General features: G+C 40.4%; 2 protein-coding genes across 11 annotated transcripts in view; one reads left to right on the forward strand and one right to left on the reverse strand.

Moving 5' to 3' along the window:
- Positions 1-20,892, forward strand: part of FAM117B (family with sequence similarity 117 member B) — a 91,223-nt gene extending 70,331 nt beyond the window's left edge. The window contains exon 8 of one of the 3 annotated variants that reach the window (XM_070508414.1): positions 20,754-20,892. In XM_070508414.1, the coding sequence (XP_070364515.1) occupies positions 20,754-20,793 (40 nt within the window). In that variant the 3' untranslated portion in view covers positions 20,794-20,892. Of the gene's footprint in view, positions 1-1,193; positions 1,361-4,282; positions 8,172-20,753 lie in introns of those variants that run through there. The other 2 variants (XM_070508415.1, XM_044768426.2) reach the window with 2 other exon arrangements.
- A 41-nt stretch (positions 20,893-20,933) lies between these two features.
- ICA1L (islet cell autoantigen 1 like) overlaps positions 20,934-26,023 on the reverse strand; it is a 63,120-nt gene continuing 58,030 nt past the window's right edge. For all 8 annotated transcript variants that reach the window (XM_014830149.3, XM_014830150.3, XM_044768422.2 and 5 more), the window contains 2 exons: positions 25,171-25,260; positions 20,934-21,686 (listed from right to left, as the gene is read on the reverse strand). In XM_014830149.3, coding sequence (XP_014685635.2) covers positions 21,571-21,686; positions 25,171-25,260 — 206 coding nt within the window. In that variant the 3' untranslated portion in view covers positions 20,934-21,570. The remainder of the gene's footprint in view (positions 21,687-25,170; positions 25,261-26,023) is intronic.

Below are 26,023 nucleotides of genomic sequence, written 5' to 3' on the forward strand. Positions count from 1 at the left end.
GAAATGGAGTCATTCTGGGGCCGGCCCCATGGCCGAGTGGTTAAGTTCGCGCGCTCTGCTCCAGCAGCCCAGGGTTTTGCTGGTTTGGATCCTGGGCACAGACCTAGCACCGCTCATCAAGCCATGCTGAGGTGGCGTCCCACATAGCAGAGCCAGAAGGACCTACAACTGGAATATAGAATATACAACTATGTACTCAGGAGCTTTGGGGAGAAGAAGAAGATTGGCAACAGATGTTAGCTCAGGTGCCAATCTTTTAAAAAAAAAAAAAGAAAGAAAGAAAGAAATGGAGTGATTCTGTTAAGTAAAAATCAAATGGTCCAAATGGACCTGTTCGGAGCCGAGCTCCTTGATTTACTTATTGGTAGTTAAGATTTGCCTCAGTTCAGAGCAGTGCTTTGATTGGCTCAAAACCAATTTGAATTTGTTTTATAAATGACTTTGAGTGAATATTCATTGTGTAGGTCAGTGTCCTGTGGTATCTGCTTTACACTGCTGCATTTGGAAATTTCTCAGGACTCCATTTCTGAGCTTCTATCTACTACATTGTTTGTATCTAAAGGAGGGGAAGAAAGCACAGGGCAGATGTGGGGGTCATAGATAGATCAAAGAAACATAGGGTAAACCCTAACGTATGAAATGTGCTATGGCACATCCGTCTGTTATTAGAAGGTAAACCTATTCTTTTAAAAACATACATAGTTTATTATGAATTTTACAGGTAGGATGTGTAGCACACAAAAACCTATTCATTTTTCCACATTTTCATTATGTTCCAAAAAACAAATTCACAGCAGTAACCTGAGAGTGGATTTCTTACAGGTAATTTTAACCTTCTGTCAAAAAAATTACTCAAAGTCTAAAATAATTAGTCTCTTTTTACCCTAGCTATGTCAGAATTAGAGCAAAACCCACTGGACACACTGGCATTAAAGCAAAGGTAGATTATTGGTCCTAATTAAAAACTTCCCTTATTTAGTCATTCTTTAAAGAATAATTTTCTAAGTCTCACTTTTGGTTTAAAGGTAGTAACCCTGACCTGAACTGGGGGTTGGAGTGGGGTGAGGGTTGATGGTCTGGTTTCTAGAAATGTATGTTTATTTACCTGAAAGAAAATAGGTGGTTGGATTTGGGCCCAGAAGGGCCGTGACCAGAGTTTGTGCTGCTTTGTCCCCGTGTTCTTTTTGCTCCAGCGCATCCCACCACCGTGCCGTGCGCACTGAGTAAGTCCTCTCGAATGAGGTCAGTGCCGTTCCTAACCCCGCCTGATGAGCGCCTGACCTCCCTGACCTGCTGCCCAGATTCTCCGGGCTCTGTACAGCATACAGGTGCCTTTTAGAATGTACGTGACCCTCCCTCTCTCCTTCCCTCCTTCCCGTTACAAGTAACCTGGACCCACCATTTTCTTTGCTGATAATTTATGCCTGAATTAAAAAAGAAAAAATTATGCAAGCCTTTAAAAAAGGATACCAAAGAATTCCTTGCCTCAGTAGGAAAATACTTAGAGTAGTAATGCAGCCTGTCTGTCCATTTTTCAGAGAGTCAGCTAGCAAACGGTTATATCTATTTTGAGACACAATCCTTTTGGAATAACTTTTTAGGGAAAAATAAAATTTTAAAACTAGTTCTGAGATTTTTTTTCTGTACATATGGTTCTTAAGTTGGAGAATACTTGGAACTAATATTAGTACTGCAGCTTCTCTTAGCATTAGTATAGGTCGTACACCCCAGGGGTGGGTAATGTGTTTCCTGGAATCGGCTCCTGGAAGTTCAGTGTCAGAGGTCAGGAGTGAGTCCTCTTGGTGGGTTGGGATAGTGACTGGAAGAGGGCAGGAAGCGAGTGTTTTGGGTGCTCTTTACTCTTCACGTCCTGTTTCTTGATCTGGGGGCTAGTTACATAAGTTATTGCTGTTTACATTATTTGGTGCAGGATCTGTCATAAGTCTGTTTTCATGAACGCAGCAGGGAAATTAAAGTGTTTTTAAGATTCTGTCATTGAAAGAATATCAAAGTCAGGAAGTTTATTTGCATTTCAGAAATGTGAGGTTTCATCCTCAAGATCCATTAGGAGCCACATATCTTAAGTTATTTTTAACAAGATAACCTCAAACAATTTAATTAATTAATTAAAAAACTAGGCCTCATTTGGAAGAGGGTGTAAAAATTGATTAGCCTTTGTTTCCAGTATAAGAATGAAGGTTATCTCTAATAATTCTGTCTTCAAAAGGAAATTCAACCATTATTTAATTATAGAAACAACCTCAGTTTTCTGTCTTCTTTAAGGAATTGAAAACCATAGTGAAAATAGAGTAGTAAAGATAAAAGGGTGTGCACCCTTCTTATCAGCAATGTATGCAAATGCACTTGTGACCCTGACAGTACTCAACGTATTGTTTCCATTGTATTAAAAAAAAAAGATGGTACACCAGTAAAACATAATTTAAATGATGTAATTTCTTTGTTCTTGAATTATATTCATCAGAGCTGTCCATGGGTCATATTTGGGTAGTATTCACTATTGGTCAATAAAATCTGTCCACCCAAAGCATTGTCTACTTGAAACAATGTTTTTTTTGCCCCTACTCCCCAGGTCTGTTGTTGATTCATTCTTTAAAACTCAGCTCAGATGTCACTTCCCTTGGAAGCCGCCGCCGCCGCCTCCTCCTCCTCCTCCTCCTCCTCCTCCTCCTCCTCCTCCTCCTCCTCCCCCCCTCCTCCTCCCCCCTCCTCCCCCCCTTTCTTTTTCTCGCCCCCTCCCCCCGCGAAACTCTCCCTCTTCCTCTGTCCACAGGTCATCGGCTCCCTTCTGCTGCCTCTGAACCTTTCATGTGCCATTTTTGTCCCCTCTGTCAGACTCTCTTGCAGGAGTTCTTAACCTTTTTTGTGCTGTGGAAGCCTTTGGCACTCTGCTAAAGCTTATGGGTGCTTTGAAGTAGTCCATGACATAATGTCTTTAAATGCGTAAAACACGTAAGATTACGAAGGAGACGAATTATATTGAAATCGGTTCTGTCCCTAGTACCTTCCTCCCCACAAGGACTGGCGCATTTAGTCTGTCTCCTTGTAGATTGTTTCGTCTTTGTGTCTCCAGAATCTAGGGCAGGCTTGGCACACTTGGATTTTTATTTTTTTTTATTTCATTAGGAGAGATGAGAACATACTTTTATCATATGATCATATGATCTTTTTCCACCCAAATCTTGATTAGTTAGGTTCTCCCACCTTAATTTCTTTTTAATTTTGTGGCACTTGTATGTTACTATAACAATTTAATTTTCCTATATTTTTATTTTCATAGAATGCTATTAACACTAGTATCCTTTTCCAAAGATTTGGGTTAATTATCAGGAGCACCGGGAGACAGATTTGGCTGCTGTTGAAACTTTGAAAAGGACTGCCATTAGTTTTATTTTGATTTCGCGTTTCTGTTACCCCGAAAACCATCATAGTTAACTCAAACAATTGTTTCAGTCAAAGAGATTTTTAAGTGCACTTGAAGCCAAGTTTAGTCATGCAGTGGTGGAACCTCACAAAAGATGGGCATTGTATGTCATTAAATTCCTTGCCTCCTCCCTCCAAAGTAGCACAGATGTTGGAAGAACTGTGGTAGTGAAATGCCTTTTTGTCTTTTTTTTTTCCTCCTCCTCTTTTTTCTTTTTTGTCTCTAAAGATTGGCCCTGAGCTAACCTCTGCTGCCAATCCTTTTTTTTTCCTTCTTTTTCTTTCCTCCTCTCCCTCAAGCCCCCCAATACACAGTTGTATATTCTAGTTGTGGTCCTTCTGGTTGTGCTGTGTGGGACGCCACCTCAGCATGGCCTGATGAGCGGTGCCATGTCCGTGCCCAGGATCCGAACCGGTGAAACCCTGGGCCGCTGAAGCAGAGCACGTGAACTTAAGCACTCAGCCCCGGGGCCAGCTGCTGTTTTTGTCTTTAAACATCTAGAATTTCTTTTGCTTTAGGGAGTTCTTTATTCTTATTGGCTGTCTTAGATCTCCACTGAGATACAGTGTACGTCAGCCTGAGCCACCTGTGTGGTACATGGGGCTCGCCAGGGAACTGAAAGCGGCATTGACGAATGGTGTCCTTCTGGCATTCTAAGATACGTATTTTGAATCATGTGTCTAATGCCATTTTGGTCCAGAGCACTTGAAACTTTTGACATAGCTTGAGTTTTATATTCCTTTTATGTATCCATAAGTTATCTGTTTAAAAAAATAATAAAAGAACTTAATTCCAGTATTCTATGACTTAAAAGTTTTGGGTTGTCTGTTCTATGTCTAGGCCAAAACAGCTCCACGAAATCCCAGCCTTTTACTGTCCTGACAAAAACAAGGTGAATTTCATTCCTAAAAGTGGCTCTGCTTTCTGCCTCGTCAGCATCCTCAAGCCGCTCCTCCCCACGCCAGATCTTACCCTCAAGGGCTCTGGTCACAGTCTGACAGTCACTACTGGCATGACAACCACTCTGCTGCAGCCTATCGCTGTGGCCTCCCTGTCTACAAACACAGAGCAAGACCGAGTCTCTCGAGGAACGAGTACAGTCCTGCCCTCGGCCTCTCTGCTCCCGCCGCCAGAACCCATTGAGGAAGCTGAAGGGTAGGGCCCCGGGCAACCTCAGATCGCCCGACTCTGATGGCATCGTGCACTCCCAGTTGGCTGCCACGTGCTCCAGCTTCCAGGGATACGTCGTGGGACGGCTCCTGGAGGAAGGCCGCCCCTCTGATGGCCCTGCTCGCTCGTGAAGCCCAGCCCTTGTGCTTGGCCTGCTGCTTCGCAAACGCTGCCTGGAACAGGACGGGTCTCGTTCTTTACTTTTGGACGACCGATGTCACATTGTTTTATGTTTTCAAATTAAACTTCTTTAAAACAAAAAACTGATCCCTGCAAACATGATTCCTGAGGGGAGATGTGAATGATGCTGCAAGAACCATCTTTTATATCAAAACAACTATTTTATAATAACCAATGTTACATTTTCTGAAACGTAGCAAACAGGATGTTCACAGGATTCCTTGGTGGCCTCTGTTTCTTGTTTCCCTTTCTAGATGTGTGTTTTTCTCAGCTGTTTTCAGCTTTGGGACCAAAGGGATTGTTGACGTTTTCCCAGCAATCTTAATGTCACGACTAGGTTCTTTTCCCAGACAAGAATTGATAGGGAAATGCATTGAACAAGTATATACAAAAAGAGATAAAAAGCAATATTAGTACATTATGTGATTTATGTTTTTTGATGTCAGAAGTTTGTGCTTTGGGTGAGATATTTGTAAAACTGCTGTTTTCCTCACTTCTCCTGTGCACATCTCACCGTGTGGTCAGAACAATCACAGCCCGGAGACTAGTGCTTTACTGTGCTCTCACCCATCTTCAGAACTTGGTTTAAAGGTCAGTAAACTGAAAGGAGACTGCCCCGTGTTGACTGCTAGCCAGTAGTGAGGACCCCTTTGGTTTTCTGAGAGACATTTCTCACACGGTCTCCCTTCTTTACCACAGGTGTCCTTCTACCTTTAAGCATCACTGTATCATAGTCCCAAGAGATCCTGAAATGACTGTGCATGGATTTCCTCCTTTGCTTTTGTGATGTTGTCGTCTTGTGGTTTTGGTCAGGGTTAGTCGTTTGCCAGGAGTGTAATCCATTGACTAGCAACCCCTCGTCACAGAATCTTGTGACTGACGTTTTCTTTATGGTGGTTGCACTGAGATCTGTTGCTTAAAGATTTTGCTAATTTTCCCTCCAGTGTTACTCCCATAGTAGGGAAAACAGGCAAGAACTTTGGAGCATAAATAACAGGAACTTTTGAAAAACCCATACAATTTTGGATTTAGGCTCAACCTAGTAAGGTCACTGCCAGTATCACATGACAGCAGTATTTCATGTCTGGATATGTGGTAGTGAAATTAAGAAACAGCTCTTTGTAAAAATGAGTTTCAGCAAACAGTTATTAAAAAGCATCCTTCTAAGATCTTCGTATATGACCTTATGATGCAATAATTTAATGTTCCTATACATATTAGAGGGAGGGAAAATTTAAATACCTGTAAAAGGGGTACAGTTTAGAAGGTTACTAAGTCGATTTGTCCAGACATATCCCATCAGAGAAAGCCCAGTGCTAGCAATACGTCTTCTGGAAGGACTTCTTAGACACCCTGAAAACATCTAAGAAATTAAAAATATGCCCAGTTAAGTTTGAAATGGAGACGTATGTAGGCAAATTGGACACATTCACACATGTGAGTAACCCTGCCAGGTTTCTGTTTGTAGGACTGATGCATTTTGGCACCCTTTCCAGCCAAAATGAGTTTACTTGGAATTATTAGTGCATTGTGGCTTCTAAATCAGTAAAAAGCTCAGTTTTCAGGCTCTAAGTTTTCTGGTTGGTTGGTTTTTTGGAGAACCTTGGTTCTTTGCCTTCTTTGTTACGCCTTTTGGCTTCACCGCCTCACCACTGCGGACTGCTGTCAGAAGTCTCGAAGGAAAGGGCAGGCACACACCCGGTGAGCTGGTGCGAATGGCAGGAGGAGGAAGTTAAAAATGACGTTTATAAAAACCCTCAGTTTTGGGGTCACCTGAGTTCTGTTAAATCTGTGTTCTTCTCCTTGCCTTATGCTTGCTTGCTTCTCTCTGTCCCTACCAGTCACGAGGGTATTTTACAACTGGAATGCCGCTTCATAAACAGTTTTTCCTTTGACTCTGTTGGCACATTTGTCTGATTCACATCATATATCCTTAATCTAAAGTACTTTAAAATTGGAATGGGAGAACAAGTTTAAAATTCATTATTTACATAGTCTTATATGCGGAACTTCTAATGTTGAGTTGTCAGGAGAATGTGAATTTGCAGGTAAATGAATTGTATGGCAACCAAACGTATCGCAGCTTTGGGAGAAACAGAGCCTGAGAGTGAAGAGGAAGAGGTACAAGGTGCAGACAGCTCTGCCAGGGCCCCAGGGCTAATTTGTAAGCATCCGAGCTTCGCAGTCTTCAAAGGATGTAACCATAGGTCCATTCAGCTCTTTCGTTTAACCCGTTGTTCACAGGTGGTTTTTTTTCTTTTAAATGGGTCTCCCCTCAATAGAATAAATACATAATATTGTTTTCTAAAATCACATTCCATAATTATCTTGTTGTTCTGTAGGAAACTGTACAGAAGGTAAATAAATTAGAATAGCTTCGATGGGGATATAATTTAAAATTTAAAAAGTTTTAAATAAATGTACTTCATTGCAGTAAAAGAGAGAAATAGGTGGCATGTCTGTTTTGGCAAAAGGAGCTATTCTCTGGTCATTTACTTTGTCAGTCTTGTTACTTTTTACCCTTAAACAGTTTCTTCTTTGAGGTGATAAAAATATATAAATTTACTGTTTCTGTTCATGACTAAGTCTATTACTTGTCATGGCTTTTGTGAGCAATTATGTTTCAAAAAATGTTTTGCCTCTTTGATTAAGATGGTGAGCATGGATGCCAGAATTATTTTTTTAACTAGATTCTTCATTTTGTTTAAAATATTTCTTGTAATAAGCTGAGTCAGCCTTCTGGAAGGTGCTGTTGGCAGCTGTGGGATAATTGGCAATGAGAAGCGCTTTTTTTCTTTCTAATGGTTGACTTTTACTGGAGGAAGGTATAAAAAATGGCAGAATTTGTAGCCTTCTAAGTCCAAGATTAGGACTGGGTTGTCAAGATTTTCTTTTGTTAAAGGAAATAAAAGAAAAATTGACATTACAGAATTTACTATTTCTAAACTTAAGAATCATTCCTTAATGCTTGGAATTTTGATGTCTGAAAACTGGACCAGTGGAAGTGCTGAAGATGCGTTAGAAAGCTGAGAGGACTGAACTCCGCCCTTTAAGGTTGAAGTTTGACTCTGCCTAAATCAGTGATAAGCAGAGCAGCCCTGAACAATACTTTGTTTATACAGTCCTGTTGAAGAATATAATTTATGTTTTTTAAAAAGTCTGTGTGGTTCATCTCTGTTGAAGCTGTGTAAATCTTTTTAAAATGCAATTATTTTTAATTTTGTTTTTCTAACAAAATTCTCCCAAAAAGCAGCATTTCCAATGGTGATAAATATTGTTACTGTATACTTCTGTATTCCCTGGATCTGAACACTTGTTGCTGCCTCACAAGAAAATAGAACTTTCATGTTAAAAATAAAGTCTGTTCTTCTTGAGGGTATTTTTCCTGTGTACTTTTATGAAGATTGCCTCAAATTCACTTTTTTAAAATTGAGGTCATAATAGTTTCAACATTGTGAAATTTCAGTTGTACATTAATGTTTGTCCATCACCGTATAAGTGTGCCCCATCACCCTTTGTGCCCACCCCCAAGCCCTCTTCCCCCAGTAGCCACTGAAGTGTTCTCTTTGTCCATGTATTTATCTTCCACCCACATATGAGTGAAATCATACAGTCTTTGTCTTTCTCTCTCTGGCTTATTTCACTTAATATGATACCTTCAAGGTCCATCCATGTTGTTGCAAATGGGACGATTTTGTCTTTTTTTCTGGCTGTGTACTATTCCATTGTATATATATATACCACATCATCTTTATCCAGTCATTGGTCAGTGGGCACTTGGGTTGCTTCCACATCTTGGCTATTGTGAATAATGCTGCAGTGAACAGAGAGGTGCGTAAGTCATTTTGAATTGTTGATTTCAAGTTCTTTGGATAAATACCCAGTAGTGGGATAGCTGGGTCATATGGTATTTCCATATTTAATTTTTAAAAAAATTTGCTTACTGTTTTCCATTGTGGCTGCACCAGTTTGCATTCCCACGAGCAGTGTATGAGGGTTCCCTTCTCTCCACAACCTCTCCAACATTTCTAATTTTGCCTTAGTGATCATAGCCATTTTAACGGGTGGAAGGTGATATTTTAGTGCAGTTTTGATTTGCATTTCCCTGATGATTCGTGATGATGCACATCTTTTCATGTGCCTGTTGGCCATCTGTTTTTCTTTGGAGAAATGTCCATATCCTCTGCCCATTTTTTGATTGAGTGGTTTTTTTGTTGTTGAGTTGTGTGAATTCTTTATATATTATGGAGATTAACGTCTGGTCGGAAAAACGATTTGCAAATGTTTTCTCCCAATTGGTGGGTTGTGTTTTCATTTTGATTTGCCTTGCAGAAGCTCTTGAGTCTAACGAAGTGCCACTTGTTTATTTTTTCTTTTGTTTCCCGTGTCTGAGAAGACACGGTATTTGAAAAGATTCTTTTAAGACCGATGCCAAAAGAGTGTACTACCTATATTGTTTCCTAGAAATTTTATGGTTTCCCATCTTACCTTTAAGTCTTTGATTCATTTTGAAATTTATTTTTGTGTATGGCATAAGATAATGGTCTTCTTTCTTTCTTTTGCATGTGGCTGTCCAGTTTTCCCAAAACCATTTATTGAAGAGACTTTCTTTTCTCCATTGTATGTTCTCAGCTCCTTTGTTGAAGATTAGCTGTCCATGGATGTGTGGTTTTATTTCTGGGCTTTCACTTCTGTTCCATTGATCTGTGTGTCTGTTTTTGTACCAGTACCATGCTGTTTTGATTACTGTAGCTTTGAAGTCAGGGATTGTGATGCCTCTAGGTTTGTTTTTTCAAATCAGGATTGCTTTAGCTATTTGGGATCTTTTGTTGCCCCATGTGAATTTTAAGATTCTTTGTTCTATTTCCATGAAGAATTTCATTGAGATTTTTATTGGGATTGCATTGAATCTGTAGATTGCTTTGAGTAGTGTGGACATTTAAACTATGTTTATTTTTCTGATCCATATGCATGGAATCACTTTCCATTTCTTTATGTCATTTATTTCTTTTAGTAAGGTCTTACAGTTTTCATTGTATAGGTCTGTCACCTCCTTGGTTAAAGTCATTCCTAGATATTTTATTCTTTTTGTTGCAATTGTAAATGGGATTATATTCTTGAATTCTCTTTCTGTTAGTTCATTATTAGAGTATTGAAATGCAACTGATTTTTGAAAGTTGATTTTGTACCTTGCAACTTTGCTGTAGGTGTTAATTATTTCTGATAGTTTCCCAATGGATTCTTTAGGGTTTTCTATATTTAAAATCATGTTGTCTGCAAACAGCAAGAGTTTCACTTCTTTGTTTCACTTCTTCATTGCCTATCTGGATTCCTTTTATTTCTTATTCTTGCCTAATTGCTCTGGCCAAAACCTCCAGTACTGTGTTGAATAAGAGCAGTGAGAGTGGGCACCCTTGTCTTGTTCCTGTTCTCGGAGGGGAGGTGTTCACTTTTTCCCCATTGAGTATCGTGTTGGCTGTGGGCTTGTCATATATGGCCTTTATTACATTGAGATACTTTACTTCTATCCCCATTTTGTTAAGAGTTTTTATCATAAATGGATGTTGTATCTTGTCAAATGCCTTCTCTGCATCTATCAAGATGACCGTGTGGTTTTTATTCCTCATTTTGTTAATGTGGTGTATCACAATTGATTTGCGAGTGTCGAACGATTCCTGTGTCCCTGGTATAAATCCCTCTTGATCACGGTGTATAATCTTTTTGATGTATTGCTGTATTCTGGTTGCCAAAATTTTGTTGAGGATTTTTGCATCTTATGTTCATCAGTGATACTGGCCTGTAGTTTTCCTTTTTTGTGTTGTCTTTGTCAGGCTTTGGTATGAGGGTGGTGTTGGCCTCATAGAATGTGTTAGGAAGTGTTTTGTCTTCCCTAATTTTTTGGAATAAAATCTTCTTTGAATGGTTAGTAGAATTCTCCAGGGAAGCTGTCTGATCCTGGACTTTTATTTTTTGGGGATTTTTTTTTTTTTTTAAAGATTTTATTTTTTCCTTTTTCTCCCCAAAGCCCCCCGGTACATAGTTGTGTATTCTTCGTTGTGGGTTCTTCTAGTTGTGGCATGTGGGACGCTGCCTCAGCGTGGTCTGATGAGCAGTGCCATGTCCGCGCCCAGGATTCGAACCAACGAAACACTGGGCTGCCTGCAGCGGAGCGTGCGAACTTAACCACTCGGCCACGGGGCCAGCCCCTTTTGGGGATGTTTTTGATTACTGTTTCAATCTCTTTACTTGTGATTGGTCTATTCAGGTGCTCTATTTCTTCTTTATTCAGCTTTGGGAGAGTGTAAGAATCCAAGAATTTATCCATTTTTTCTAGATTGTCCAATTTCTTCGTGTATAGCTTTTCATAGTATTCTGTTATAATCTTTTGTATTTCTGTGGTATCTGTTGTTATTTGTCATCTTTCATTTCTAATTTTTTTTTTAACCTTTCTCTTTTTTCTTTGTAAGTCTGTCTAAGGGTTTATCAATTTTGTCTATCTCCTTAAAGAGCTCTTTGTTTCATTCATCTTTTCTACTGTCTTTTTTGTTTCAATTTCATTTATTTCTGCTTGATTTGTATTTGCTTCCTCCTGCTGACATTGGGCTTTGTTCTTTTCTAATTCTCTTACGTGTAGTTTGAGATTGCTTATTTGGTGTTTTTCTTGTTTGCTAAAATGAGCCTGTATTGCAATGAATTTCCCTCTTAGGACTGCTTTTGCTGCCTCCCATATGAATAGATATGGTATGGTATGTTTTCATTTTCATTTGTCTCCAGATATTTTTTGATCTCTCCTTTAATTTCTTCAATGATCCATTGGTTGTTCAGTAGCGTTTTGTTTAGTTTCCACATCTTTGTCCCTTTCTCAGCTTTTTTCTTGTAGTTAATTTCTAGTTTCATAGCATTATGGTTGGAAAAGATGCTTGTTATTTCAGTCTTCTTAAATGTATTGAGACTTGTCTTGTTTCCCAGCATATGGTCTATCCTTGAGAATGTTCCATGCGCACTTGAGAAGAATGTGTAATCTGCTGTTTTTGGATGGAGGGTACTATATATATATCTATTAAGTCCCTCTGGTCTAGTTTTTCATTTAATTCCACTGTTTCCTTGTTGACTTTCTGTCTGGATGATCTATCCATTGATGTAGGTGGGGTGTTGAGGTCCCCAACTATTATTGTGTTGTTATTAATATCTCCTTTTATGTTTGTTAATAGTTGCTTTATGTACTTTTGTGCTCCTGTGTTGGGTGCATATTTATAAGTGTTTTGTCATTTTGTTGGAGTGTCCCTTTCATTGTTATATACTGCCCCCGTTTATCATTACTTGTTTTGTCTTGAAGTCTACTTTGTCTGATATAATTATTGTGACACCTGCTTTCGTTTGCCATTAGCTTGGATTATCGTCTTCCTCCCCTTCATTCTGAGCCTGTGTTTGTTGTTGGAGCTGAAATGTGTTTCCTGGAGTCAGCGTATTGTTGGGTCTTGTTTTTCAGTCCATCCTGCCCCTCTTGTCTTTTTACTGGAGAATTCGATCCATTTACATTTAGACTGATTATTGCTTTATGAGGACTTAATCCCGCCATTTTATTGCTTGTTTTCCAGTTCTCCTGCATTTCCTTTGTTTCTCGTCCCCTGTATTTCAGTCTACCAATTCGTTAGATTGTTTTCTATGCTAGTTTTCTTGGTTTTTCTCCTTATTTATTATTTATGTCTCCATTCTACTTATTTTTTTTAGTGGTTACCATGAGGTTTGTATGCAAAATCTTGTAGATGAGATAGTCCGTTTTCTGATAACCTCTTATTTCCTTAGACTAAGCCCATTCAGTCCATGTCGTCCTCCCCTCCTAAGTTGTTTTAGTCACATTTTATTCCATCTTGTGTTGTGATTTTGCAGTTAAAATGACATTATTATATTTGTTTTGGGTGTTTTCCTTCCCTTTATATGTTATAGTTGAGTGTTTGCTAACATGTTCTGATGGATAGCTACAATTTTCTGACTTTGTCTACCTATTTATCTCCTTACTCAGGGCTTTGTAACCCCTTCATTTTTTCAGTTATGAGGGCCTTCTTGAGGATTGCTTGTGGGGGGAGGGGTGTCTTGTGGCAATGAACTCCCTCACCTTTTGTTTACCTGGGAAAGTTTTTACTTCTCCATCACATCTGAAGATATTTTCACTGGATAGAGTATTCCTGGCTGAAAGTTATTGTCTTTCAAAGATTTGAATATATCATTCCACTATCTCCTAGCCTGTAAGGCTTCTGCTGAGAAATCCACTGAAAGCCTAGTAGGGGTTCCTTTGTCTAAGTTATTTTCTTCTGCCTTGCTACCCTTAGTGTTTTTGATTTGTCATTGACTTTTGCCAGCTTCACTACTATATGCCATGCAGTAGTTGTTTTTACAATCATGTAGTTAGGATATCTGTTGGTCTCTTTTACTTGCATTTCCGTCTCCTTCCCCAGGTTTGGGAAGTTCTCAGCTATTATTTCTTTGAACAAGCTTTCTGCTCCATTCCCTTCTTCTCCCTCTGGAATACCTATAGTCCTTATGTTGCATTTCCTAACTGAGTCAGATATTTCTTGGAGAATTTCATTTCTTTTTAGTCTTAGTTCTTTCTCCCCTTCCATCTGAAGCATTTCTATATTTCTGTCCTCAATATTGCTGACTTGTTCCTCCATAATATCTGCTCTATTGTTCAGGGAATCTATCTTCTTCTTTATCCCCTCCATTGTGTTTTTCATCTCCAATATTTCTGAATGGTTCTTTATAGTTTCAATCTCTTTTGTGAAGTAGGTCCTGAATTCATTTAGTCTATCTGCATTTTATTCTAACTCATTTTTTTTACGAGAGCTATTTTGAATTCTCTGCTGTTTAGATTATAGATTTCTGTGCCTTCAGGGTTGATTTCTGGGTACTTGTCATTTTCCTTCTGCTCTGGAGATTTAATATATTTTTTAACACTGACAGTGTGGCTTTGTGCTTCCGCATTGTGGTGGTATTTGATCACTGCTTCCACCTGTCGCCACTGGGTGGGGGTCCAGAGCTGTGTATTCTGAGCCTGCTGTGATCTGTGGCACAGCTCCCAGGTGCTGAACTGGGGCGCAGGGCGGAGGGGAGGGGCATTTTCTTTCTCCTGCATGATCTCAGGGGCTTCTTGCTATGTGCTGTCCTAGGGTGTTAGCTTGATGAAGACACCCCCACAATAGCACAGTCACCTCTGTGTGGGGCCTTCCCCCCAGGCTGTGAGGGACCTCAGAGTTTGATGGTGTTCCTGCAGAGGCCCGCCGCCCCCTCCCGCCTTTCTTCTCAGAATCCCTTGGTCACTGCCCTTCGAGGAGAAAGAGCAGCTTTGTCTTGTGTCGTTCAACTTCCTTGAGTGGGATGCTCCAGCGCCTCCACCTTCCAATGTGTGGCTGCGTGGGTCTCTCAGACGTCTTCTGTGTTGTGTGGATGTCCTCTGTTGGAATAGGAATGTCCTTTTCACTGTATCTTAGAGGGGAAAGTTTAGGGGGAGAATGCACTCCACTGTGGTGGTGACATCACCCTCAAATTCAAATTTTATTTCTTTTCAGATATTTAAGCCTTAAATAACATAAATCATATATTCTTTTTCACAAATTGACAGGAAAAGGAGTTTGTGTTAATAGCAGGATATATAATAGTGTTGGTTGTTCTTGCTTCTGTCTCACTTGTCTAGAAAGTTCCTGATCTTTTTGGCAAGCCCTAGGCAAACATTAAAATATAAGCAAGTACACTGAAAGATATACATGTTCATAAATAATCCCGTACTTCATAGTATGTTGGAGATTTAATGGGGGCAGTTTCATTCTGAAGCACAGCTAGAGGGCTTTGTTTCTTTTGTTTTGGTAATTCATTCTTGCAAAACCAGCCATATTCTTCCTTTGTGACAGTAGTTTATATATGCAAGACACTTGTTCATGTGGAGGGGTTTAGTCTCTATGCCCACAACAGAACTAGTCAGATATGTCCCAAGGAAGACCACATGCGGTGTAACCACTGAAAAAGCAGGGACGCCTTTGAAGTGAAGTAAAAAGTCACACAGCTGTCAGTTATAAAAAGTGGTCACCAAATTACTTTGTAAAAAATTATAAAATTTACTTCTAGGGGGAAAAGTTAGCCAGAATTCGGGGGGAACAAATGTATATATTTACATTATAGTTTAACACAGTATCAAATGTAGAGAGAATTCTCAAATTGGCACAAAATTTTCTGGTTTTTTCCTCTCAGTATTTTCCCTCTACTTTTAAAGAAGTTGAGAAGAAAATTTAGACCTCAACTGGGTGTTCCTCTCTTCTCCCATTTATTTGATCTTTTTGGTTTTGCTTTGATTCCTTAGTGTTAAATATACCCCCAAAAATGTTTTTAGATCTGTAATGATCCTTTCCCTTCAATTGCTTTTAAGGAGCTGGGTGTGAAATACAGTGTCTTCCTAGCGGATCCCTGCCACGTGTACGTCAGTATCAGGGGGTTCTGCTTGCTAAGTTTAGGTGTCCTTGAAGATTGGCACCTGAGCTAACTAACATCTGTTGCCAATCTTTTTTTTTCTTCTTCTTCTTCTTCTACCCCAACCCCCCCACCCCAAGTACATGGTTGTATATTCTAGCTGTGAGTGCCTCTGGTTGTGCTGTGTGGGACGCCACCTCAGCATGGACTGATGAGCGGTGCCATGTCTGTGTCCAGGATACCAATCAGTGAAACCCTGGGCTGCCGAAGTGGAGCACGCAAACTTAACCACTCAGCCACGGGGCCAGCCCCTAGGTGTGTTTGTTAAATACTTTGTTGTAGACTTCTACTAGAACATGGTATGGTAATACAAATAGCCTTTGTATCTCTTTGGTTCAGTGTTTTTCAAACTGTTTTTATCTTGAAATGAATTACGTGGGTCCAGCCATTTTTTTTAATGAAGCAGAATAGAAAATATTCATACATATGAAGAGTATTATTTGTAAAACTTTTGCTAGACACAGAGATCCATACATACTAGATTGTAAAGTGCATTTCTTACTGTGAGTTGTAATCAAAATGATTTGAAAAATACTGCTCTAGCTACAGTTTTTGTGTATGTGTCTCTGGGTTGGTCTGGTATCTTAAATGAGACTGGAAGCTTTAAGACACTGTTGCTACCTGTCTTTAATAAGTATCTCCAAATTGCTGGTTTTGTAAAAACATAAAATACTTGTCTTTTCAGCAGTTTTCATCTTCCTCAAACTGAGAATTTCTCTCTGTGTACTCTGTTTGATTTTATACACTAGCATGGGTCAGTCCTGCTAAATCATTATGTTTTGTGGAAGAGTGTCCTGGAAGCTCTGATGGTGAAAAACCAGGAATGTAACTGTTCATCTCAGTTCCATGCGTCAAGCAATTATTTTTGAGATCATTGGGATGATCCAGAGGAGATGCAGAAAAAGCCCTGGATTTAAGGCCATAATCTGGGTACTAGTTCTGGCTCTGCAGCCTCATGGTCATGGGATCTTGGGCAAAGAAGTCACCTGTTTGAATCTCAGTTCTCTTATTTACGTGATGAAGGAAATGCTGGGGATAGTGCTGTCAGTCAAATGGCTAATGAACATGAAACCAGCTTACCCTATAAAATGGACGCAAACACTTGTCATTATCTCCTTTATATTCTGTTAGGTAAGTTATTTCATTCCTTAGGAAATCTAAGTTTTTGGTCAAGGAAAAGGGTCCCATAAAATTCTTTTTAGCTTGTAAAGTCTAATGTAGTCAAGGATGTTGAGCTGAAATCCTAATAAAAATAGGTAACACTTACTGATAACTTAGCAAGCGCCAGGCACTTTACTTGTCACTCTTTACCCTAATTCTTACAGTAACCTTATCCAGCCAGTTACTGCTATTTTTACTGTCCTCTCGAGGACAAAATTGGAATTAGATTAAGTAACTGATCCATGGTTATACATCTTGGAAATGTCTGGCTTTGAGTTGAGTCTGATGCTAGAACTCCAACTTAACCACAAAGCCTTAGCACTCCTGCTCCTGGCACAGTGACATTAATGAAATACAGTTGTTAATATCACCGCGGATGATGTGCCATTGGGCCGTCGCCTTGTTTCTTCTCCTTTGTGGTCCTCTTTGTCGCTTCAACTGCTGGCAGCTTGGTTCAGAGAGTGAAGAGAAAGTGAGCTGGTTAGACCCCAGTTCCTGGCTAAGGAAGTCAGTGACACGAGTCCTCAAGCCCTCTGGGTTTTAATGTTGCTATAGCTGCAGAAATTCCAGAAAAATAGTTTTTTATAATTTGGGGAGCACATCTTGTAGAGAGGCAGAGAGTGACTTCAATCACATTTTTGGTGGATTTTTTTTTTATCTGACTTTTTGAGAAAAAGATGTACAAAACTAATTTTTTAATCTCAATAACTTGGTATACCCATTTCAGAGAAGACAATAACATGAAATCACCTGGATCACAATTTAATTCATATGTGAGCCCAAAGGTACCACAAAATAACAGAAGGTGTATATAATGTTAACAGTGGTTATTCCTCAGTGGTAGGGCTGAGGAAGATTTCTTTTTATTTTCAGTATTTTCCAGACCTGTATTGACTGATAGGTTGATTTTTTTTTTTTTTCCCCTGCTGAGGAAGATTCACCTTGAGCTAACACCTGCTGCCAATCTTCCTCTTTTCGTATGTGAGCTGCTGTCACAGCATGGCCAGACAGACAACTGGTGTAGGTCCACACCCAGGAACCCAACCCAGCCCGCTGAAGCAGAGCACGCCGAACTTAACCAGTAGGCCACTGGGGCTGGCCCTTTCCAGACTTTTAAATGAGAGGGTATTACTTTGAAACAGGAGAAAGAAAACAACCTTTTTTTTTTTTAAAGATTTTATTTTTTTTCTTTTTCTCCCCAAAGCCCCCCGGTACATAGTTGTATATTCTTTGTTGTGGGTCCTTCTAGTTGTGGCATGTGGGACGCTGCCCCAGCGTGGCCTGATGAGCAGTGCCATGTCCACGCCCAGGATTCGAACCAACGAAACACTGGGCCGCCTGCAGCGGAGTGCGCGAACCCAACCACTCGGCCACAGGGCCAGCCCCAAAAACAACCTTTTTTTAAAAATCTATATTTATTTCAAAATCTTACCTGTTAGCACCACCCATACCTTTATCTTCTTTTCGTATTTACTCTGGAGATTAAACGTTTTATTGACAGTACTGAGTGAGGAACCATGTCCTGAACGTAAATGCCAAGGACAGTTTTTATTGAACTCTTCAGTCTTCTTTTAAATTTATGTTGGGTCTTTGGAAGTGACCCCTCCTGAGCAGCAGGCGTTTTCCTTCCCATCCTGTTGCACAGGTTTTCTTTGCCATATTTAAACACCTCGCCATGGTATGTTTTAAACACACTACTTTCAATACTGCTGAATTAGCTCCTATTTTGAAGTTTGTATTTCCTTCCCAATTTAATTGCTGTCTCGCAAGACTCCGGGGCTGTTTCATTGCTCCAGGTAAGGAAATGCAGGGTCCTGTGACGTGATGGAAGACACAAATGACTGGATCGATTCTGGCTTCTCTCTGTTCCTGCCTTCAGCAAATCAGGCTAAATACTATGGTTTATATTTCATTGGTTATTACTTCTGGGCTCAAAATTTTGATATTTGCTAGTTTGCATTTTGTTACTGAGTATTTACACAAGAACACACATTCCCCTGTCTTACAGCCCTCTGTATGAAGAAAATCAGAAGGAATCAGTCTCACCGGGATAGTAATTGCCCTGGTTTTATTTCATTCTGTGGTCTCTATCTCAATTCAAACTACCTTCTTACTACTGTGGTCCTGAGGGAAAGGCCAAGTTTTTGACTAGAGAAACAATAATTGGATTTGTATTGAATACTTTAGGAAATAAACTTTTTTTGGATGCCATCTTGTAATCTTTATTAAAAGAGGCTCAGAAAAATAGATACAGCACAGTAAGACTTCTTCTCTTCTTATGCTGTTAAGACCTCTACATTTCCAGATGGTCTATAAAGACAGTTACGTGAAATAAATCTCCATAGTTGAAATACAGACACTTTTTTTCATTGTACAAATGCTGAAACTTATTGTTAAAATACAGTTTTTATGTTTCTACCCATATCAGAGCTATGTTTTACAATTAATGAAAGATTTCAAAAATTACAAAGTGACACCAATCTGATCTTAATATGCCCTGGTGTTCCTGCCTCTCTGTAGAAAGAGTAGGCAAATTTTAGTTCTGGGGGCTTTTCTTAAATGTATTATTTGGTATTAACAAGATTCCCCCATTTAATATAAAAAGCATCCATTTATTTTGGAAGAATTGTCCTCAGCCTACCTTTGGTTTAGTTAATTCATTTACTCCCTATTGGATGGTTCATGTGGCTTTAGACAAACAGCACGGATCGCCTTCTGCTCTGTGTTTATCGTGTCCTTCGTTTCACTCCCGACTCAGTGTGGCTGGTCTCCTATGTTAGCAGTGTAGGTGGGAATGGCCGAATTCTGTTTCTGGCCCCTAAATTAGTGATTGAGCTTCAAATAACTAGTGCTGAGAAAACATGAATGGCTGCCGTCATTTTAATAGCCAAGTTGTCAGTGTGCTCTTCACCAACGAGCTTGTTAGACCTGAAGTCCTAGAGGGACTTGTGAGGCAGTTAGTGTTGCTTTTGGGTTATGGGCGATGATGTACTCTGTGTTGAAAGAGAAAATGTTAGAGAAACTAAGAACTGAATAATGAAAATCCTTTGTTTCTGTTTTCCGAGCAGCTTTGCTCTCGGGAGCCTGAGGGCAGGGTCCCTTCACGTTCGTGGTCCGGGCTTCCGGCTCCTGGCTGGAGAGACTGCTGGATCTCCTCTATCGAGGTGCCTGTTTGTAAAGGACAACGGGCTGCTCTGTGTGCATGCGAGGGAGACACACAAATGTTCCTGAACTAATGCATTAGTGAAAATTAGTGAAAGAAATTAGTGAAAGGAAAGTGGCACAAACTCAAGACAAAGTTAGCATTTTTTTGCGGTACTCAAAGTTGAGAGCAGGGAGTTGCCGTGGGTATAGAATTTAGATAGCGATTCGTGATCAAAACCCTTGGGGATTCAATCTTGGCAGAACAATGACAGTGTTGCATTCGGGGAAGTTCACTGAAGAGTTAAAAATGCTTCTCCAGGGACCATCAAAGCCATGGAGCTAAGCATGTGAGAGACGTTGAGGAGAGACTTCCTAGCCTTTCCCTGAGCCCCGTCTCTGACCCTCAGGGAGGGCCTTTCCAGCCCATGCAGGGCTGGGCAGAGCAGCAGTTTCTGGGGGGCCGTGGGCAGTTCAGATGGCAGTTGGGGCAGACTGCTGTGGATGGGAGGGGATTGTGTTTTACCTACTCTGGTCCGTTCCTAATAAATGGTCTTCTATATGCAATGTCTTGGACATTACAAGCAGTTCTCCTGTAAGTAATAAATACGCCTGTTTGGAAGTAGGAGCACATGGAAACTACTCTGAATAACTTAGTTAAAATGTTTTCTTGTGGAGCTACTAAGGATTGGATGACAAAAATAAGACACGTAGAGAACTGCTTCGAAACTAAAGGGTGCGAGAAAAAAGCACCGGAAGTTGAGTGATTGATGGTGTATACAGTGGCGGTGTTTTCCTTCGTGCACACTAATTTCCAATCGACAGCCTCCCCTCCAGCACTGAGATTCGAAACCCTCTCAGGGTGACAGTTTTTCCTTAGCAATCAAATAGAGCCCCAGGTGTTCCCCACAGAAAGGGCCAGGGGACAATAAGACACTCCCTAACGATCCTGTAGGGCTGTCTGTAACTGCCAGGAAGTATTCTGGGTTAGATCATGTCAAGAAACATGGGGCAAGTATGCAAATACATATAAGGATAAGGTGTTCAGAATTTCCCCTCATTCAGGCAGAAGTTTCTGGGTAATTGCAGGAATACTAAGGCCAGTTGCTCAGGGAGGGGCCGCCCCTCGTTTTCTTTCCAGGAAGAATATGGATACTGCGCTTCATGGTAGCAATGTGTGAAAAACCAGGCCTGATGACACCTGCGCAATGTCCTGAATGCCACTGGACGTTCTTGTGGTTTATGAGATGGGAAGAGAGAGTTTTCCGTTTCTGCGGAGGATGGACTTACTTAACAAATAAATCATCCTGCAACTCCCCCATGAGACTTCAGTAATGGAACTGAGGGGCGTCTGTGATTTTTGGATGAAGGAGAAAAACTAAGTAATATTACCTCTTAACCTCCAAGTGGAGAAAGCAAGCACCAAGTTTCTCTTGATGTCATTAAAGCAGACTGAGTTCTCAAACCCTGCCCTCCCTCCTAACTAAAGACAAATCTGGTCTGGTTCTAAGTGCTGTTTTCCACAACAGAAAACTCCCCTGCCACTGTTTTATTTAAAAACCAACCCCAATCACACCTCAGTGTCCATGCTGCCCTTCCACTCCATGTAGAATGCCCACAGCCAGCGAGGCCACCCACACGTAAAGGCTCTCCAAAGAAATAAGCCCAACTTCTTATTGACAGAAATATTCCTCGCTGTTCTCATGAAATACATTTTGGTATCTATTTCAGACTCAATAGTTTCTATTTTCCACATTAGTATCAGCAGCTGCAAATCCAAGATATTAAAGAGAGAATCTATTCAAACGTGGTCCTTACCATCTGCTAAAGGTGGCTGACAAGGGTGATGTTTGCAAACACGATGCTTTTGTGTCTGGGTTACAAAATAACCTCCTTTCCACAAAGGCAATATGTTGCAAAATTGATGCCTCAAGGCCATTGAAATGACATAACTTCAGTCAAGCATTAAGAAGTTCATCATCTGAGTGTCCAATAGCATCTGGGTTTGAAAGTGGATCCAAGTCTGCAAATAGATTGAACCAGGCTGACATGTCTTGGTTACCATTGTCGGGAGCTATTAAAAAAGAAAAAAGCACATTTAAGAGTCTCAGAGTTTGAAATCACATTATTGTAACACTTAGGATTTTAAAGTAGATGCTTTTCTTTTGAATCAAAATTTAGGACAACTGACAAGCATGAACTATCAATTATATCTCCTTGAGGATAATTTTGAGAAGCCAGTGCGGATGCCTTGTGCTTTGCTGAGGCTCTGAGACATGGGCAGTCGCACGATGTGGTGAGAAAGGACTCGATTAAAAGGGAAAAGGCAGGCAGAAATAGTCTGCTTAGAAACACTAAGATTATGTACAGATGGCTCTCAGATGAGGTTCAAAATTAAAAGTAACCTTTGTTCCTACAAAGTAGGAACATTACATTTGTAAACTCAGTGCTTAAAATCTATATTTATAGTAAAAGTAATATTCAAATATAGGACATAAAGGGAAAAAAATCCCCCTAATCCTACCACATTAACACACCCAACGGTTGTCATTTTGGGTTACAGTTGTTCGCTTTGTCTTTTCCATGTGCACTCTACAAATTTTTGATATACATCTTATGGAGTAGATTGTGTCTCAGATACAACTTCCTGTTAACCGACTCCCTCTTGTCTTCCTGTGGAGACTGGCAATCTTGTACCTCAACAGTCTACAAGTTGCACTGTGGCAGATATTTGAGGATGTATGTTTGGGCTGAAGGCTGGGACTGATAACAAATGCACAGTGGCGCAGACAGTGGTCATCTCAGAAGGCTAGGCTCTTGAAAGCCAGGGGGTCCAGAAAGCAGGGCTGAAACCCAGGAGACAATCTAAAGACCTACACATGAGGCCAGCGACACAGTGGGCAGAGGGTGGAAGGCGGGCCCACGCAGAAGAGTCTCAGGCAATGCTCTCTTGCCATCATGGTCACCACTTTCCACAGGCCAGAGAGCCGGAGTTCGGGCTGTGGGGGTCCCAAGTCTCAAGGATCAGGACAGAGTGAAAGGCTTTAATGTGCGTCCACTTCTGTTTCTGGGAACCCCAAGATAGTCAGTGAAACCCACACAAGTTCTGACTTTGAGTCCTGGGTACACCCCCTGCTGATGAGTAATATGGGCAATCATTGAACCACAGGGGCTCTTGTTTCCTCATCTGTAAAGTAATAACCATATAACTTATCATTAAACGAGGATATCTCAGAGTGAACAGGCGGGCTATTAGTAATTATGCTGGAAGAACAGTGTCACCCAGGACCTGTGGCCATCCCAGCAATGCCTGACCTCCCTGATGTGTAGGGGAAACCGCACAGCACTGCACAGACGTGAGATGGTTTAATATTCATCTGTCACAATGGGAAGTGAAGGCCTTAGTTACACTGTTTTCATGGGGGGGGGGGTCTCCTTGTGTACACGTTTCTTGCCTCCAGAGATTCTTACAGGACAACAAATAGAAAATGAATGAATTATACTGAACCATAATATACATATAGAGAAAAAGAACCCAAATAATTATTATTAATTTTCATAAAGTAAAAGCAACCATAAATAAAACTAACATCAAGAAACAGACATGACCACTCCTTAGACGTCCCCCTTGTGATATAAACCATGGAAGAAACATGACTCCGTGCTGATAATAAATGGGGGAGAGGTCTTTTGTTTACAGAGTACTGAGGGCTGGCAGAAGGAGCACATTGTATGGCATATGAGTTATATGTCAATAGGCTGTTTAAAAATGTGACCAATGGATGAATGGATAAACAAAATGTGGTCTGGCCATACAGTGGAGTACTAGTCAGCCTTAAAAAGGAAGGAAGTCCTGTCACGTGCTACAACACGGATGAGCCTTGAGGACATTATGCTAAGTGAAATAAGACAGTCACAAAAAGACAAATACTGTATGATTCCACTTATACGAGGTATCTAAAGTAGTTAAATTCATAGAAACAGACAGCAAAATTGGTGGCTATGGGGGGCTGAGAGGAGGGGGGAAGAATTGTTAATGCATATAAAGTTTCTGATGTGCACGATGAAACAGCTCTGGAGATCCGTTTCACAACAAGGTGCATATGCTTACCATGACTGAACTGTACAATTAAAAATGGTTAAGATGGTAAATTTTGCTATGTGTTTTCTACCACAATAAAAAAAAAATGTGGGGGAGTAGTAGGGTTGGAAAATCATCATTTTTTGCCCATCATATTAAGGACTGAATCAGGCAAAAAGCAACAGTGGATGCAAAATCAAAGAGGAAATTCTGATGAAGAGCAGGATGTGTGCGTGGTCGCGGAGAATCTCCCCACTGGCTGCTTAGTAATTGTAAGAAAGAGTAAAATAAAACAATAGTGATCATAGAGGAGAAAAACTGGACAACACCTTGAATGAGTGGTCAAAATTAACCTCACCAATGAGGGAGAGATGGCAGTGCAAGCTCTCGGGGGAGAGGCCTGAGGAAGGACCAGCACCCCTGCCATCTCCCCGTGGAGAAAGAGTAACCTGAATTTAATCACGAGGAGACCTCAGATAAACGGAAATACAGAGTATCCTATTAAAAACAAAAAGCAGGGGAGCAGAGGCACTAGATCCTCTTAAAATGGCCAAAAGCCAAAGAAAAGCTGTGGAAATGTGTCAGATTAAAACAGGCTGAAGAGACGTGGCAGCTGGTTGCAGTCCATGACCCTCGACACGCTGTGCCAAACGGGGAAGTGCCACAGAGGACATGACAGGGTCAACTCACGAAACTGGAGGACAAATACACGGTAGATGACAGGAAACTACCGTGTTGACAGTAAACGTCCTGAAGTTTACACCCATACCGTGGTTATGCAAGAGAACACGCCTATTCTTAGGAAACACAAACTTAAGTCATTAGGGGTGAAGGGTCATGATGGATGTCACACACACACAGGCCTGCGTAAAGCAAATGGGGAAAATACACTAGGTGAATCTGGGTAAAGGGCACACAGGTGTTCTTTGTGCTGTTTTCGTTTGTGCAACATTTCTGTATGTTTGAAATTCTTTCCAATTAAGAAGTTTTAAAAAATCAACATCAGTGACTAAGATGTATCTAAAATCCTGGAAGACAGAGAGTGTGTCTGTTTTCTGTGTACACCCTACATGGTAATTACAACATGGACCAGCTCTGCAGACAACAACGTGGTAAGTACTCAATATATGTTCGCAATGACGATGTACCAGGCCCCGTGCTAAGTGCCTGGATGCGGTCTTTGTCGATAGGCATCCGTAATCAAAGAGTGTCTTCTCTCCCTAATGGTGTCATCCATTACTAACAAACCTTAACACAGATAGAAAAGATTCAAGTACAGAATTCAGTTTACTATGACATGCTCACAATTTCTATTCGAGTCTTTCCATGGTGAGGGATAGCCAGGTATAGCTTTCATTTTAATTCATGATTAAGAAAATATTTTTTCTGGACAATATTGAGGTGAAGACTTTTCTAAATTTATTTGAATTCAACTGATTGTTAATATGATGGCAAAGAACACAAACAAGTAACTTACATTTTGTTACTTTCCCTGGACTCCGTGAAGGCCGGGGCTGGTTATCAGTGTGTGAGAGAGGAGGTTCTGATCCCCCTGCCGAGGCCCAGCCTGGGGAGGAAGTCATGGATTATCACTGTTAATCAGACAGGAAGTGGCATCAGAAAAACAAGGAAAAGTAAAATAATCTAAGAAGCCCTCCAATGGTTAAAGCGGGGTCAGATTCTACAGTAGAGGAGGCATACAACACTTAGAATTTGTCCGCAGTTGTGTATGTTATTCAAATCATCTAAATTTAGTCCCAGCCAGAATGACTTCCTTACATTTTTCAAATGGTTTTAAAATAAATATAATTTTTTTTTCTTTTTAACAATTGCAAATGGATAAGGTATAAAAAGAGATGTTCCCAGGATTTAGGGGAGAGGAAATAGACCTGACAATCAGAATCTCAAAACCTATGAATGTGTTTATACCATTGGACTCCATAGTCCCATTCCTAGAAATTTATCTTAAATAATTTAACTGAAGGAAAAACATGCATGATTATGTTTATTGCAGCATTATCTAGAAAATGAAAAAGAAAAAGGAAGGAATTAAGTAGATTATGGTGGATAAATGTGACAAAATATGCAGTCATTAGAAAGTCTCAATATGAAGACTTGGTGTCACAGGGAAGTGTTTGCTGTGACATGAAAACTTATTTATGCTGTAGTTAAAGCACAAGGCTAGAAAGAACTTGGATTATCCTGCTGACTACCTTCCTTGTACAGAAGAGATCATCTGAGGCTCAAGTTCTTACCTGGGTTCCTAGAACATAGATTTTTTTTTCTTGGTTTTTTTTTGTTGTTGTTGTTTTAAGGAAGATTAGCCCTGA

The sequence above is a fragment of the Equus asinus genome, chromosome 4 (assembly GCF_041296235.1).
Source record: "Equus asinus isolate D_3611 breed Donkey chromosome 4, EquAss-T2T_v2, whole genome shotgun sequence".
Taxonomy (NCBI): domain Eukaryota; kingdom Metazoa; phylum Chordata; class Mammalia; order Perissodactyla; family Equidae; genus Equus; species Equus asinus.